The sequence below is a fragment of the Alexandromys fortis genome, unplaced genomic scaffold (genome assembly GCF_014885135.2).
Source record: "Alexandromys fortis isolate MF-2015 unplaced genomic scaffold, M_Fortis_MF-2015_v1.1 scaffold_218, whole genome shotgun sequence".
Classification (NCBI taxonomy): Eukaryota; Metazoa; Chordata; class Mammalia; order Rodentia; family Cricetidae; genus Alexandromys; species Alexandromys fortis.
In genome coordinates this window covers 558,387-573,027 of record NW_026068112.1, presented here as the reverse complement: position 1 = coordinate 573,027, position 14,641 = coordinate 558,387, and the positions used below count along the sequence as shown (strand labels likewise).

Here is a 14,641-nt window from a genome sequence, read left to right as displayed (position 1 = left end):
TGTTCATTCTCTCTCTCTCCCTTCACTCCATATGCACTAGTGGAATTCAATGGAAATCTCACTCTGAGAAGACAAAAAGGTCTATTTCGCTGTCTATACGGTCAATTCAATTTTCCTAATTACATGGATTTTCTGTAGTAAATTTTAATGCCAGGCTATCATTCATCAAAAGAGGTCAAGACAATGGTTCTGAATTGTCTTCCTTTTTTTTTTTAATATTTATTTATTTGTTATGGATACAATATTCTGTCTGTGTATATGGCTGCAGGCCAGAAGAGGGCACCAGACCTCATTACAGATGGTTGTGAGCCACCATGTGGTTGCTGGGAATTGAACTCAGGACCTCTGGAAGAGCAGGCAATGCGCTTAACCTCTGAGCCATCTCTCCAGCCCCTGAATTGTCTTCCTTAACTGACAGTCTATGGGGAAAATTTCTACACAGGCAGAAAGTAGTCAGGAAGAGAAATATGCTAAACATCAAATGTTCTAGGAATACAGCACTTACACCATATACTTATTGCTTTAAACTATGTATCTAATTCCCAAAAATATGGAAGCTAACAGCATCTTAATTTCTGAATTACCTTTGTCCGTAATCTTTGAGCAATCTTTTCAAATTTGCCCTTGTCGTGGAATTTAAAAGTGCGTCTTTGGCGCTGGGAAGGGGCAATTGAAACTCTGGGGTCAAAAAAGGTATTAGATTCCATGTCCTCTGATGGCTTTTCTTTCAGCTGCTGCTTGAATTGTTCCCTTTTCACAGCTCGAATATTTGCCTTTAGGGTGGGCATCCGATGTGTCAGCTCGATCTCCTTGCCTGTCGCATCTACAGTGCGACCTTGCTCGTCTAGGATCAGCGGTGTAGGTTTAGTCTGATCTTTTAACTCTACTTTCCTGAAAAGTTCACAAAGAAATAAATCCTATGGGTTACAACATTAAAGCAAGCAAAATCCACCGGAAACAAAGGAAACAGCCTAACAAAGTCAACCGTGTAAAGTACTTTTAGGGAAGGCAGTCCCATTAGTGCTCAATAAAATCTGATTTAAAAACACCAAAGGAGGGGACTGAAGAGATGGCTCAGCAGTTCAGAGCACTTGCTGCTCTAGCAGTGGGCCTGAGGTTTTTTTCCAGCATCCTCTTGGGGCTCACAACTATCTGTAACTTGAGTTCCAGGGAATCTAATGCTCTCTTCTGACCCCTCAATGTACCAGGTACCCATGTATACACAGATACACATGCAGGCAAAACACACATGTAAAATAAGTAAATCTCAAAACAAAACAATACAACAAAAACAAAGTAAATTAGTTCAGTTTTTTTAGCTAAAACACAAACCAGGCTAGAGCTGTATTTCATTATTAGAGCACTTGCCCAGCACAAGTCCCTGGGCTCCAACCTAGGCACTGAAGAAAAAGGGCCACAAAAAATTCATCTGAGTATCTAAATACAGGGCATAATCAAATGAAATCAATTCTAAAAACCATGCTGAGAAGAATTTGTTATCTAATCTTATTTTATTCCTAAATTCTTTTTTAAATGTATTTTTAGATCCTCTGGAACTGGACTTACAGATGGCCATTAGCCAACCTGTGGGTGCTGGGAACCAAACCCTGGTCCCCTGGAATAGCAGCAAGTACTCTTAACTACTAAGTCACCATCTGTCCGCTCCATTCCCGATATTTATTTAATACACACTGGTGTTTTGCCTGCATGTATGTCTGTGTGAGGGGATCAGATCCACTGGGATTGGAATTACAGACAATAGTGAGCTGCCAGGTAGATGCTGGGAATTGTACCTCGGTCCTCTGGAAGAGCAGCCAGTGCTTTTGATCACTAAGCCATCTCTCCAGCCCCAGCCCCCTACTTTTTTGTGTGGTAGTAGTGGTGGTGGTGGTGGTACTGTGGATTGAGAACCCAGGGCCTCCTGCATACTAGCCAAATGTTCTACTACAGGGATACACCTCTTTACATCTATCTGCTCCTAAATTCTTGAAGCAGTCTTAGGATGCCACACCAATGACAAACGAGACAGGGTCTTGCTATGCAGTACTGGCTGGCCTAGAGCTTTTTATGTTAGACTAGGCTAGATTCATATTTACCTCACTCTTCTGGCCTCTACCCCCTGAGGAACAGAATTGCAGGTATGTGCCACCACACCTCGCCAAGTCTAACATCTGATCTCACTCACTACTGTTTAATGGCTAAAGCTCTTGAGTGATAGGTCCAGAAACCTGACTCTATTCTTACCTCCAATAATAGCTAAAAATATTATTTTTGTTCTACCAATTATAAACACACAACAAACTCTACAACAAAGCCAAAAACAAATGTAATTGGTATTTAGAACACATATTAAAAGTATGAAATGGTAAGAAATTATTAAATGCTCTTTGGGGGGAAAAATCAGTAAGGTTCAAGTAAATTACCTTTAATTTCCTACTCCTAAAACTTCACAAGTGATAAGCGAGTCTGTGAAAGATACTCACGGTGGAGCTATGCCCATGGCATGGAGATTAGCCAGGCCCACCATGTTGGCATTGCCAATCAGCCCTGGTTTCAAAGCCAGCTGGGCTTGGATTCGTGCTTGCAGCTCAGCTGCTTTCCTTGCCTTCTCAATGGCATCATTCATAAACGTAGCGGCCTGGGAGGGCTGAATAGTGTTGCCAATCGGAAGTCGCTCTGGTTGGGAAGAAGAAGGTGTCTTTGGCTATAAGATAGAGATTAAAAGAAACCCAAGGGTTTGAGACAGATAGGCATACAGATGCATACATACCATTGCAGTTATAGTAGGTGACTGTGGACAGTCTGGACTTCATGTGAATGAATGACAACAAATTCCAGAGTAATGTGGACACAATACCTGAGGTGTAGGGGGGCTAATGAAGCTCAGTTGTTTTTTCCGTTCCTCAATTTGCCGTGTTGCTGCCTCCATCATCTGTTTGATCTGTTCTCCAGAGGGAAAAATTGGAAAAGATTGGTTTCTTCCATAAATGCTCCCAAATGAAAAGCATTCAGTTCTAGAAACCTAAAAGTTCATGTCTCTACACAAATGTGTACATGCACACAGACACACAGACACACACACACACTTGTGCGCACAGCACAGATACACACACATACAAAACGTGCATCATAAACTAGAAGCTTTAGTAAGCCTTTGCGATCAAGCACTAGAATTTTTCAATCTTCTTTCCCCCACGGTAGGACTGGTGTTAGATAGTATACATTATGGTGACTGAGATTCCAACAATGAGTTTAGAGCTGTGCCACTTCCTGCTTGTATCACGTGGATAAGGCACGAACATCTTAACCTCCCAAGAATCTAAAAGGGGGAAAGTAGTGCATGCACACTTCTTACCAAATTATTGCACTAAAGAGGGGCAGGGTTGGCGAGATGGTTAAGAGCTAAAGCACCAGCTGCTCTTTGCAGAAGACCTTTGTTCAGTTCCCAGTACCCACACGGTGGTTCACAACCATCTCTCACTAGTTCTAAGGGTGTGACACTTCTAATTTCCATAGGTTCCTGCATCCACATGGTGCACATTTACATACTTAAGCACAGAGACATAAAATAAAATAAAATAAAATGTGTTATTTTTTTAAAATTATGCTTTGCCAACCAGGCATGATGGCACAGACCTTTATCTTAGCATTTGGGAGGCAGAGGTAGGTATATCTATCTCTTGAGTCTGAGGCCAGTCTGTTCTATACATATAGTGAATCACAGGCCAGTCAGGGCTAAATAGTAAGACCTTGTCCCAAAAAATAATCATGCTACCAACCCCTGAATTTCTACTGTAGGTAACCCTGGGCAATAGTGCCAGCCTCTTTAGAGGTGTTTCTATAAGCCCCCTAGCATGTCCTAATGAAGCTCAGAAAGAAGCTCTAAGGATATAGTCAAGCCTACTGCTATCATTTCATTTAATTTTCCCAATGATGATGAAGTAGACAATTGGTCAAACAATGACATAACACACTAGGTGCTTAATAAATACAATTTCAATAATCCTTAGCTGGACTATTTCTGATTAAACTAAGGACTGCTAAAACATAAAGCAAAAAATGAAACTTTCCCCAATGGTTAATACCAAGTCAAATCAAGACCGCAGTAAATATGGACCTGAGTGCCTTTTGTTTCAGCTCACAAAATTGCTTTGCTTCTTTTAACTAACCTGGAGCTTTGTCAGCATGCCAGGGCTTTCTGATGGAGGCCCAGGGATCACCTCTGGCTCCTCTTCTACTTCCTCAAAACGGGGTATTCGCCGCTTCTTTACCCCTGATGATTCTTTTGAGATCTCAGAGTCATCACCAAACACCTCCTAAAGGAACCAAAGATGAAAGAAGAATTGTATCCCTCCCCAGGGGAAAAATGGAAGAACCATCCCGACCCTACCAGCATCCTGTGCTTTTCCCAGGGGAATGACACAATCTTTCAAACTACTTTGGAAGGGTCTTCTAGACTCTCCACCAAGTGGACCATTTCACCCAGCTTCATCATTCTTCCACCCCATTCAAGCAAATTTCATCTCCACATTCTCTTCAATGTTCCCATCTCAAGATCTTCACCAGTGCTACTGTGCTCCTCCTCCACACTCTTTCCCACAAGTCCTGTCTCAAACTCACCTCCTCCAGGAAGCTCTCCTCACCATCCCATCCCACTCTGATCCAACTGTTCTTTCATTCTCTTGAGCACTTACAGCTTGGTTCATATTAGATAACATTAGATTGCTGACACTGTTTGCCGTGTTAGGTAGTACTTTCTCCCAATTAAAATCTAAGTTCTTCCAGAAAAGAGGCTTGTTCTTTTTAGTATTCCCCAATAACATTTTCTTCTTATCATACAATGGGAACGCAAATATGTCGACTAATTTGCAAAATGAATTTAATAGGACCAAGAGTGGCCAACTGGCAGGGACAATGGGAAAAAGCAAATGTACACACCGGTGGTAGGCTTTGGGTGACATCCCCTCTTCACTAGGAGGGCTCGTGTTTTGCAAGGACATATCCTCAGCCAGGGGCGAGCGCTTCCTGGAACTCCTACAGTTCAAGAAAAAGGACTCTCCCATAATATATTGTGTGGAGTGGGGACTTGAATGGACCAAAAATGGGACCCATATTCCATGCTATCTAGATATCTCCCTCAAGAAACCATTTCTACTATCCCACCCAATGTAGTCAATTCATTCAGAGCGTGAGTTTGGCACTTACAGTGGCATGTACTATCATAACATAATCTCCACTGTGATCTGTACAGCATGTGGACTAGCCACCCCTCTTAAGTTTAACCAGAGTCTGAAATTCTATAATCATTTATATAAAACTGCTACTCAGATTTCATAATCTGTAGCTGATTTATTGCAACTCCTCACTTCTACATTGCAGACTGATTTAAGGAGAGACTATGTTTGATTTCTCTGATTACCCTATAATGCTATAAAAACAAAAAGAAAAGGAATTTCTATATTTCTTGGTCCTGTAACATGGCCCAGACCGCAGGCAGACACTGCTCATCTTTTTGTGTCTCAGAACAAGAACTGATATATCCAAAGCACCAAATGCACCTTCACGTGACTATCATGGCATGTGCTTAGAATCTTGGCACTTGGGAGGCTGGGCCAGAATCTCTGAGTTTGAGGTCGGTCTAGCCTTGGGGGCAAGATCTTGTCTCAAAAATCCAAAACAAGGGCTGGAGAGATGATTCAGAGGTTAAGAGTAAGTTTGTTCTTCCAGGGACTAGATTGGTTCCTAGCACCCACATAGTGGCTCACAACCACCTGTAACTCAAGCCCCAAGGGATCTGACACCCTCTTCTGACATTTATGGGCACCTGTGTACATACACATACATAAAAATTTTTAAATGAATCTTTAAAAAAAATCCATAAACAAAAGAAAACATATTAAGTATAAAGACAAGTGGATCATGATGATCCACCCCTGTGACCCTAGCACTCGGAGCATCACAGTCCCAGGGACAGGCTAATCTAGCTATATAGTAAGACCCTAGCTCAGAACAAACAAAAACCCAAGAGAGGCAAAGGGAAGTCAGACAGAAATTGGCTTCATTAGGGAACTGAGATAAGAGATCAGCTACTTGACAGTGCTCATACGTAAAAGGGCCATAACTACAGAGCAACCACAGTATAAGCACTTCGTAGAAAAGGGAGGAGTATTTCTAACTCTTTTACACATCCTACTCATGGAGACAGTGACCCTCAATAGGGTACACACTAATGTGGGCTATATGGTAGTTGGTTTCAGGCATTTTATCTACAAGCACATTAAATAGAAATCTCTTTATTGAGCAAGAATAAGGTTTACAGTCAGGAAGCAGTGGAGACATGATGAAGCAACTCTCTAGACTTTAAGGAGTCCAAGACTCTTGGAGCAATCAATTTATAGGACGTAGTAGTAAAGAGGTAATGGTGAAAATAAAACGATGTATAAAAAAGGACAAAGCTATCAATTACTTCTTGGGACTATTTTAAATGAACTTTGCTCATAATCGAAAGATGGTGTAGTGATAATACAAATCCTACCCCTCTACTTTACTGTCTGATGATCCCTCTTGAACACTGGGGGCTCTGTTTTGTTGTTGTTGTTTACTCTTTATTTGTTGCAATACAGGACTGAGCCCAGGGCCTCATACATGCCAGGCAAGCACTCTATTCCTGAGCTATAACCCTAGCCCCAACAATAGGCATTCTAATAGTAGATGTTAAAGTGTAAACAGGTAAGCTGAGCACGTTTCTTATTCCAAACACTCCTGAGCTTATTAGATAGTGACCGCAACCTACCTTTAACTCTCGTTTTCTGCTTCTGTCACTGCTAGACTTGGAATGTCTGGAGCTTCGGCCTTCCTCCACAGCCTCAAACAGCTTATCCACAAATCGGAGAGTAGAATCATCAAGAAAAGGTTTCAGGTGATCTAACAGGAAAAACGAGGCCATAGTTTGAAAAGGTAAAAGTATACAGTCCAATACCAAACATGTAATAAACAGCAGACAAGTACAGAAGGGAGAATGCTTTCACTTTTTATTTCTTTAAGGTAATTTTATATTTTGACTGCACATGTCACTACATGCTGCATCCCCAAGGAGGCCAGAAGACGGCACCAACTACCTAAGGAACTGGAGTTAGACAGTGTTAGCTGACATGTGGGTGCTGGGAACTGAACCTGGGTCTGCCACAAGAGCAGCCAGCACTCTTAACTGCTGAGCCATCTCTCCAGCTCAGGAAAAAAAAAAAACATTTTAAAAACTTCTTTGTAGGGAACCAGAAAAATGGCTAAGAGCACATACTGCTCTTGTAGAGGACTCAAGTTTGGTACCCAGAATTCACAATGAGCTGCTGATAACTGCCCATGACCTAACCCCTCTGAGGGCATCTTCCCTCACATACCCACACCCACAATTTATGCACATGCGCGTGCGCGCGCGCGCGCGCGCGCGCGCGCACACACACACACACACACACACACTTAAAACCATAAACAACAGGGGCTCAACAGGTGGCTTATCAGTTAAGAGCACTGGCTGCTTTTCCAGAGGACCTAGGTTTGATTCCCAGCACCCACATGGAGGCTCACAACTGTCTGTTTAAACTCCAGTTTTAGGAGATCTGACTCTTTCTAGCTACCTTCATACTTCTGGGGTATATACAAAAATGTAAACACTCATACACAAAAAATAAAATAAGAAATAAGAATAGCTTCAGGCATGAAAATATTGTAATCCCAGTACTCAGAAGACTAAGGGCTAAATAGTGAAATCTTGTCTTCATAGTAATTTAAGCAAACAATTTTCTTTTCAGAATTCCCAGTTTCTGCTATACTTAATGACCCTTTTATATGAGATAAAAGGTTCTATTTTTTTGAAGCAGAAAGTATAGCCAGAGAAATCTGCTTAAATTGAGCATCAAAGTTTCAGATGAGGGTTGGGAATGTAGCTCTGTGGAGGAGTACTTTGCTTGGCAGACACAGGGCTTGGGTCCAACTCCACCAGCACCCAATAAACGGTTTAAGACAATTATCATCTTAAACTTCCTACACAACAAATCATGGAAGACTACCACCGAACCCACCGCCCTGTACCTTTTCCTGTCTCTTACTAGACTTCCACACTCTGAGGTGTCAATCAGATCAGGCTCTTTGACTGCAGAGTATTTCCTAAGCAGACTTGACCTAGGTGACTTGGTATGGTGGCCAAAAACTGTGATTCATAATGTTCCATAAATAATAGAGAGAGAAAGATTGATTGTTTAAGCTCTTCCCATTGTAAAAGAAGGGAAAATAAGGAGAGAGGGGTGGCTCAGTTGGTGGAGTGCTTGCCTAGGTCTGGTTTCTTACATCTCCAGTGCTGCATAAGTCAGGTACGGTACATGCATAATCCCAGAACTCAGGATGTAGAGCAGTGCTTCTCAACCCTCCTAATGCTGCGACCCTTTAATACACGTCCCTCATGCTGTAGTGGCTGCACCATAAAATTATTTCATTGCTACTTTGCAACTGTAATTTTGCTACTGTTATAAATCATAACATTAATATCTTATCAGAATAAGCAGGATATTCGATATGTGACTCTTGTAGGGTCAAAATCCACAGGTTGAGAACTGTTGATGTAGAGGACTGAATACCGTAAGTCTCAGGCCATCCTCAGCTACAACATAATGAGTTGGAAGCCAGGCTGGGCTCCAGGAGACCCTGTCTTTTTTTTTTTTTTTAAAGTGGGTGGGGGGGAAGAGAATAGTACACACCTTTAATCTCAGCACTCTAGAGGCAAAGGCAGGTGGATCGCTCTGAGTTCAAGGCCAGCCTGGTCTATATAGCAAGTTCCAGGCCAGAAAAGGTTTCACAGACAACCTTGTTCCCCAAAACAAACTAAAATAAAGGGGGTAGGATGGAGAAGGGCTCACTATTCTGACCTTTTCTTTGGTTTGTTGCTAATAGAGACAGTCTGGGGAAGTTCAAATCAATGTTTGGGATGAATTTACACCTGGAGTCAGAAGAATCAGAAAGGTACATACCTGCTGCCTTCTTCTTGTCCATGCCCTTCCCCACACAGTTCAGTGCCGCGGTGACCACCGTGGGCTCCGAGAAGCCCAGCACTCTCTTCACCGTCTTCTCTATCCATGGTTTCAGCTCATCCAGCTCCCGCTTAGACAGCGCCATTTTGGGGGAAAAGGAGATGAGATACTATACCTAAAACAAACCAAGCAAGAGTCAGAGAAGTCAGGATAACAGTAGACTAGGAAGAGTGCTCCCCTTCCTCCTCCCCACTCCTAGGCATGTACCTCTACTTCATATGAACGGGAATACTCGCCTCAAAGGAAGGAAGTGTCCCACTAGCTGTTTTGGTTTCTGAGACAGGAGCTCACTGTGTAGCTCAAGCAGAACTTAACATTGGCAATCCTCCTGCCTCCTCTTGCCCAGTCAGGGATTCTGGGAGTACACCACCATGCCCCAGTCATTAGATGTTTTAATTCTAATTTCAGTATCAGTCATCAATGCTATCTGAAAAATAAACAAACTGGGAATAACCTGTCTTGAGGAATGAGTGCTAACTTCTGACCCTGTCATGCAAAGGACAGACAGACAGAACATTAAAGAGTCAATGGAGAAGACAACTTTACTATCCCTTCTACTTCTGAAGGCACTCTCTAACCCAGCTCTGACCTAAAACGAGGGTTTATGGCAGTCAGTCCTCCTGTGGTAAAGTCTCATAATGCAATCCTTAAGAGCACTGTTACATTTCTCTGTGGTTTTATCCACAGCGGTGAACATGCTATACACCAGTAATCCAACACATACTCTATAGGACTTGTCAGCTGACTTACGCAAATAAACCTAAGCTCAGAAAAAGGCTATTCATGTTTTCAATTCTCTCCTTCTCACTTCTGTTATTAGCTCCAAACTCTGCACTACAAACTTCTATAAAGCAAGTTTTATAAAACTTCAACAGTACTCATGCTTACATATGGGTAAAATGTCCATCTTAAATCTCAAACATCCTCACAAGCATAGTGAAAACTTCACTTCTGACTTTGTCCCAAATAGCTGGATAGCAATCAATGAACTGCTCTGATCCCAACTTCCCAGATGACCTCCCCAAGCACTGCCATGTATCATGGTATTTGGGAATTACTCTCCCCCAAAAAAAAAAAAAATGTTTTTAATGTGTATCCCAGGCTGGCCTCGAACTCATAATCCTCCTGCCTCCACCTCCTTCAGCAAATCATACTGGTTTGTGCCACCACAACCGGCTCAAAATGTTTTAAGACAACTAGATCATACAAGACTGTAATTTCAGCACAAGGGAGGTAAAGACAGGAAAATCAGGTCTAGCCTTGACTACAGAGCTCATAGTCACCCTTGGCTACATGGACCTTGTCATTAAACAGAAAGATGCACCCTGGGCATCTTGGCGCATGCCTTTAATCCCAGCACTGGGGAGGTAGTTCAGGGTAGCCTGGTCTACAAGAGTGAGTTCCAGGACAGGCTCCAAAGCTACAGAGAAACCTTGTCTCGAAAAATCAAAAAAGCAGAAAGATGCAATCTAATTAGCTCCTACAGTCTTGACAGATTCCCTTCTCCTATGATCTGCCACCAAGCAGTAGTAACTCTGATATGTCTGAATGAAGCTGGAAGGCTGTGCCTCAGTGACAAGTTTTATGAACTAACCCTGGGGAGCGGTTTTGTGCCATCACGAGATAGCAGTATACTTACAGTCTATCAAAAAGAAAGCAAACACAAGCACTAACAAGAGTGGAGCCAAGAGCTCACTGAACAGACAGTAAATATACTAAGCACCACCATTTATAAGCCGTTGGGCAAATAAGTTCATTCTCCAGAGCCTCAGTTTACTCATCTTAGAAAATGGGAACATTTGACTCCGCACTCCATTCAATAACTACTAAAGTAACTACTGTCAAGCAGAACACTTACCGCATGTTCAGACACACAGCAGTGACCAAGATAGTCAAGAACCCTCATGTTACTGGGGCTTACAACCCACTACAACCCAGTAATAGGCTAGAACGTGCAAGCAATTTCACAATCCAAAGTACTAGGAGAAGCATATTAGCAGATTGGATGTGAGCCCAAGCACTATACCAACAAATGGATGTCTTCAAATTCGACCCGATTCTTCTTAAATGTGCAAACGAGACAGTCAACGAGCAAGAAAGTTTCAGCTACCAGAGTTGCCACTAACCAAATGTTCACCCCTAATAGCGAGGAGGCGGCAGCGTCGGTGTGGGGACCGGAGGGAGCAGAGGAAGGCAGAATCTCTCTTATGAATGAGCAGGAGCAGAAGGCCAGTTTCCAAGGAATCCCTCGCTCTTCTTCGCTGCAAGCCCCTGGTCCCCGGCGCCCTCATCTTCAGTCTTTCCAGCCGGCCCCCGCCCCACGAGTCCCACCTAACTCCTCACCTCAGAGCAGGTCTGCCCACCTTGCTCCTTCCCGCCCCCGCCCTGTTCCTCCAGCAAGCCCATTCTGACTCGTTTCCCCAAAGAACCGGGCGCTCCTATTCCCCGCTTCCCGCCGAGGACTCCCGCCCGGTCCTCCCGCCGGACTCAGCCCTGTCCGGCCGCTCGGACCGAAGGCTGCCCTCTCGGGGCGCGGGGCCACTACTCACCTCACAAACTTCAGCCCCTGAGACGGAGCCCGAACGTTACACCGGAACCGGAAACCTCCCGGTCGTCCTACGGCCCGCCGTCGCTACCGCCACAGCCGCCGCCACGCTGCGGTCCCCACAACACGTGACCAGGGAAGGCGGGGCCGCTGCCGCGCAGCCGCGGTAGCCTGGGGCCGGCGGCGAGGCGCATGCGCAGCGGGGTCCTAGCAATTAAGCGGCTGACTGCCCGCGGAGCTATTCCCACATTAGCCCAGTCATTCTTGCCTGGAGCAGAAACGGATTGGCAGCGGTGTCCCTCGCGTCAAGGGTTAGTGCGCTAAGATTACTGCTAGAAGTAAAGGCGGGGAGTTCGTGCTCGAAATGGCCTTTCTTATAAAAAAAATTGTTATAATCACTAGCATTAGCCATCCCTCCTTAACTTTTTCTTCCTAATCTAACAGCGGTGCCAGAGACCACGCAACAGAAAAGAACACACACTCGAGCTATCCCCTGGCTTTCCATTCTCCAGTGAAACACCGACAAGACCTGTCTCACTTTCTAACCTGTGGGATCACACTTAGTGTTCCCATTGCTTACTCAGAATCTGGACCACTTCCTGGCTTGGAACTTTCCGTCTGGCGTTGCTCTTTACTCAAATCTACAAGATTTGCACTCTACTCTCCTTGGCCCCAGGGAAACCTTTCTGACACCCTTGATTGCTAGTTCCCTATTCTTACTGTACGTGTAGCATCATCTATCATATGCATACAAGTTTACTTCGGCTTAGTGCCTACCCTCTGACTCCGTAGTTCACTGATATATCTTAAATACTTAACACTAGCACAATTAAGTACTTAATAAAAACTTGTCTACCATGGCATGTGCCCCACTACACTCCCCAAAAAACGCCATATGAAAACAATTTTTTTTAAAGAATGGAAATTCCTCTGGAAAAGGTGGGAGGAGTGGATATCGGTTAGATAAAAAATGCAGTTAGGTAAATTACTTCTGGTCTACAGCATGTGCCACCATGCCCAGCTTTAACTTCAGTTTTACGCCTATGAATATCCAGTTTTCCAATACTATTATTTGTTTTGTTTTTGAGATGGTCTCGTGTCACCTAGGCAGGCTCCAAACTCAATGTGCAGTGGAGGATGACCTTGAACTTCTTATGTTCCCACCTTTGTTTCTTGTTGTTTGAGACAGGGTTTCTCTGTGTTGCCCTGACTGTCCTGGAACACACTATGTAGACCAGGCTGGCCTCAAATTCAGATCTATTTGCCTTTGCCCCTAAGTGCTGGAACTAAAGGTGTACACCCCACCACCTGGGCCATCTTCATTTCTTAAAAACTGAGATTACAGGAATGAACCACCAAATCCAGCTCTCACAGCATTTGTTGGTCAGGCTGTCCTTTCCCCTTGGAATAGCTTTGATAGCCTTGTCAAAAATCAGATGAGGGCAGAGAGGGACAGAAAGAGGTGGGGTTTTTTTTGTTGTTGTTTTTTTGGCATACACACATGCACATATGTTCAAGCACACACATAAATAAAAATAAAAATTTAAAAATATCAGATGAGGGCCAGCTCTGTGATCAGTGGTGTCTGATAATGGCCTGACTTTCATTCCAGGATCCCAGGAGGCAGGAGAAAACAGACTCCTAAGAGGTGTCTTCACACCACCACATGCACACACACACAGATTTTAAAGGAAACATTTAAGTCAGCAAACCAGAACTTGGGGTGTAGCTCAGTGGTCATTGCACTTGCCTAGCTTGGCTCAGACCCTGGGTGTGATGCCCACACTACAATGATATCAACAATCTGATGGTGTATGAGCTTATTCTGTACTCCGTTCTATTCATCCACACCTGTTCCTTATACCAGGCCCCAGGCTAGTGTGTGTTAATACGTTATTTAACCCGCCTGGTACCCTATTGAAGAAGGGATTCCTGTTTCCCCCTTCTCCATTTTAAGGTCTGCTTTCTCCAGATTAGCGCTGAGTTCCTGGGCATAAGTGGTCCTCGTTCTTCAGTTTGAGTAGTTGGGACTAACTGTGTGTCACGGTGCGTGACTCCTTTAGTCGTTTCCTAACGAAGGAAACGATTCAGAAAAATTATATGGAGGAATCACAGCCCATAACTGAGAGACCTAGTATTTATTTTAAACTCACCTGATTAAATACAGAAAATAAAATCAGTTCTGCTAAAAACATTCCCCATAGAAAATTGAGCCCAGATTGTTAAAAAGCATTGAAAGAAGGCAGGGCGTGTTGGCTCAAGTTTTTAATCCCAGCCCCTGAGTGGCAGAGGCAGTCAGATCTCTGTGAGGTGAAGACCACACAGTGAGACCCTGTTTCAAAACACTGCAAGAAATTTACAAATAACTGAAAAAGTGCAATGCATTAATCAGAACACATTTTGGCTGGAAAATCCACTTTATTCTTGAGAAATTTCCAGCACTGTTACCAAGTACTTTTTTTTTTTAACATAAATTAACCCATTTATTTAGTTGGCTGTTGAGTAGGCTTGGGTCTCAAATGGTAGCACTTCTGCTGGTCTTTCAGTTCCTTCAGTCTTCTAATAGCGGACTTCACTGTGACGACAGCAGTGTTGAGGTCCAGGCCCCGCCAGCCACTGTTTTCATGCAGGAACCACAGCGCCAGATGACGACAGCTGTCTCTTCATCTTGGTCTTGCCACAGAAGGAGCACGTGTAGTTGGAGTGCTGGCTGATTTCATTTTTCTTCACCATTTTCCGGAGGGAGGCACCATAGTGGGTCCCATATTTCCCGACAATCCCGACCTTCTGGATGCATTTAGCTAGGTCACCGGAACCTCCCAAGGACTTTTTTGTTTTGTTTTTAAAATAATTTATTTATATTATTTTATTATGTATACAATATTCTGTCTGTGTGTGTATGCCTGCAGGCCAGAAGAGGGCACCAGACCTCACCACAGATGGTTGTGAGCCACCATGTGGTTGCTGGGAACTGAACTCAGGACCTTTGGAAGAGCAGGCAATGCTCTCAACCTCC

At 43.7% G+C, this 14,641-nt stretch overlaps 1 protein-coding gene and 1 pseudogene across 5 annotated transcripts in view; both read right to left on the bottom strand.

The window, feature by feature from the left end:
* The window catches only part of Prpf3 (pre-mRNA processing factor 3), a 28,211-nt gene extending 16,458 nt beyond the window's left edge, over positions 1-11,753 (bottom strand). The window contains exons 1-8 of one of the 5 annotated variants that reach the window (XM_050124673.1): positions 11,630-11,738; positions 9,317-9,507; positions 9,021-9,195; positions 6,794-6,924; positions 4,170-4,316; positions 2,858-2,941; positions 2,484-2,704; positions 585-891 (exon numbers count right to left, since the gene is read on the bottom strand). In XM_050124673.1, the coding sequence (XP_049980630.1) occupies positions 585-891; positions 2,484-2,704; positions 2,858-2,941; positions 4,170-4,316; positions 6,794-6,924; positions 9,021-9,165 (1,035 nt within the window). In that variant the 5' untranslated portion in view covers positions 9,166-9,195; positions 9,317-9,507; positions 11,630-11,738. Of the gene's footprint in view, positions 1-584; positions 892-2,483; positions 2,705-2,857; positions 2,942-4,169; positions 4,317-4,938; positions 5,035-6,793; positions 6,927-9,020; positions 9,196-9,316; positions 9,508-11,206; positions 11,368-11,629 lie in introns of those variants that run through there. The other 4 variants (XM_050124672.1, XM_050124674.1, XM_050124675.1 and 1 more) reach the window with 4 other exon arrangements.
* Positions 11,754-13,741: 1,988 nt separating this feature from the next.
* On the bottom strand, positions 13,742-14,460 carry LOC126490006 (60S ribosomal protein L37a-like; annotated as a pseudogene).
* Between the last annotated feature and the right edge of the window lie 181 nt (positions 14,461-14,641).